We start from the raw sequence: 2,353 nt of genomic DNA, 5'->3' as shown, positions 1-2,353 counted from the left end.
TTTTTTTTTTTTTTTTTTTTTTTTTTTGGTTTTGGTTTTTCGAGACAGGGTTTCTCTGTGTAAGCCTGACTGTCCTGGAACTCACTCTGTAGACCAGGCTGGCCTCGAACTCAGAAATCTGCCTGCCTCTGCCTCCCAAGTGCTGGAATTAAAGGCGTGTGCCACCACTGCCCGGCCAAGGGAAGCTTTATTATCCCTTCAATCTCGGTGTTTGGAGGCAGAGGCAGGAGATTATATGAACTAGACAGTTCTGGCCAATCTTTGCTATACAGAGAGTGTGCAAATATTAATTTATCTAATTCATTTTAAAATGAGCAGGAGGAATCACCAGGGGTACCAATCTCTTTTCATCCTTCTCTCCATTCTTGTCCCCTCTGCCCTCTGCCTCTGCTCCTTCCCTCCTCTTCCATATCTTCTGTTTACCTCTGCCACGTGTGACCCACCCCCACACCATCCCCAACTTCTCAACAGAATGTTCCAGCTGTTCTGCCACCCCTCGAGCCCTGTATGTGTCTGTTCCGGAAGCACTTCCCTGCTCACGGGAGTTATCTCCACAGCTTGTAAGATTCTGAAAACCGTGTCTTCCAAGTACACAGCTTGTTCTCCCTGCCTCCCTCGGAGGAAAGCTGTGAGAAATGCATGCCAGACAATAATACAGACACTCTGCTGCATAGGCCTCTGCTCCCACCTCCTCCTTTCCCCACTCCTGTGGCTTAAGCTCACGATATTGCCCAGGCTGCCTTCACACTGAGACCAATCCTCCTGCCGTAGCCTCTGAGTCCTGAGATTACAGCACCTGCTCCATGCACCCTCATAGTCTTCCTCCGTTATTTGGGGAACAGTTCTTAGACTATGTGTAGGTTTTATACACATCAGACAGCATGGCTGAGCCCTGCATCTGTGGGGCAGAGAGAGCAGGGAAACTCTCCTTCTGGAGGATGTGGGCAGCCATAGCGGAGAGGGCTGGGGTACAGACAGGCAGTACCTAGGAGCCAGTGTGGATAGCAGAATGTGGTGAGGTATGGCCCAAGACTGAAGTCTGTAGCTTCTGGAATCTGAGGCTCCAAATACATTTCTCCTGCAGCAAGGTTTGCCATTTGAAGAAAGCTCTACCACCTAACAGGAGATACTGGGATGCTGGACTCTATGGGGCATCTCTTGCCTCTCTGATTCTAGTGATTCTCAGCTGATGGTGTCTCTCTCTCTCTCTCTTCAGGGTCAAGTATGGATCAATGGCTTTAACCTTGGCCGATATTGGCCCACAATGGGCCCACAAATTACCTTGTTTGTGCCAAGGAACATCCTGACCACTTCAGCCCCAAACAACATCACAGTGTTGGAGCTGCAGTTTGCACCCTGCAGTGAGGGGACCCCAGAGCTCTGTACAGTGGAGTTTGTTGACACTCCAGTTATTGCCTGATCTGACCATCAGTGGCCATTTTCCAGGCCAATCTGGTCAAGACTCATGGCTGAACGCCTGTGATGACTGAGTCTCTGGGAGCACAACCCTTCTCTGGCTACAGAGATCACCTTTGTCGTGCTACAATGGGAGTGACATTCCTGGAATGTGTGTATCCTCCTGGTGACTTTGCAGCCCTGCCTTGCCTGACCTCCCACCCCTTGCGGCCACCAGGAAGGCTGAAGGGAGTGGACACTATAGGAAGACACAGCTGGTGTGCTGAGTTGGAACAAAACTTGAATAATGTCTCTTATTCTGATTTGAAATAATCATGTCATCTTTCTGCTGAATAAAATTGTACGCAAGTTGTGGTGGTCCTGTCGTTAATATATCAAGCAGGGATTAAACTCCAAGGTCTGACTTAAATCTCAACTAGACTTGAGTGGATTGGATGAAGCTACTTCACCAGCTTGAGGTTCAAAGTGGGTAGAGGAGAGTGCTGATTTGAGCTGGAAGAGGGCTGGGCTTCATTTTTGATCCTGATTTGACGATTTCCGAATCTCTGTGATATCTACAAGGTGAGAGATCTCCAGTTACAAACCACCTAAAAGATTAACAGTTGCTCAAAGTAGGTGATATGGTCTCTCTATGCAGTCAAATAGAATTGTGTATGTGTGTGTACGTTCATGTATGTATGGAGATGCATGTATATGCGTGTATGTATGCGGGTCAGAGGCCCATCTTGGGTGTCATTTCTCAGGACTGCCTTAGTGTCTAGGCACATACAGGATGTATAAAATGTAATTCTGCTTATGTTTGAGACTCTGTCTCCAAAAAAAAAAAAAAAGCGTTCATGTGGGGCTGGGCTGTAGCTAAGTTGGTAAAACACATGTTTACCATGCAAGAAGCACTGGGTTCTATCCCTAGCAGGACATAAAACCAGGCATGAGAGTA

The 2,353-nt window shown here is 47.7% G+C and overlaps 1 protein-coding gene across 1 annotated transcript in view; it reads left to right on the top strand.

The window, feature by feature from the left end:
• The window catches only part of Glb1 (galactosidase beta 1), a 69,197-nt gene extending 67,431 nt beyond the window's left edge, over window positions 1-1,766 (top strand). The window contains exon 16 of the mRNA XM_028767280.1: window positions 1,217-1,766. Within this exon, the coding sequence (XP_028623113.1) occupies window positions 1,217-1,420 (204 nt within the window). The 3' untranslated portion in view covers window positions 1,421-1,766. The remainder of the gene's footprint in view (window positions 1-1,216) is intronic.
• Window positions 1,767-2,353: the final 587 nt, after the last annotated feature.

The sequence above is a fragment of the Grammomys surdaster genome, unplaced genomic scaffold (genome assembly GCF_004785775.1).
Source record: "Grammomys surdaster isolate TR1022 unplaced genomic scaffold, NIH_TR_1.0 172, whole genome shotgun sequence".
In the NCBI taxonomy this organism is placed as follows: Eukaryota; Metazoa; Chordata; class Mammalia; order Rodentia; family Muridae; genus Grammomys; species Grammomys surdaster.
The sequence above is the reverse complement of the archived record's forward strand: the minus strand, read 5'-3'. Positions and strand labels throughout refer to the sequence as shown.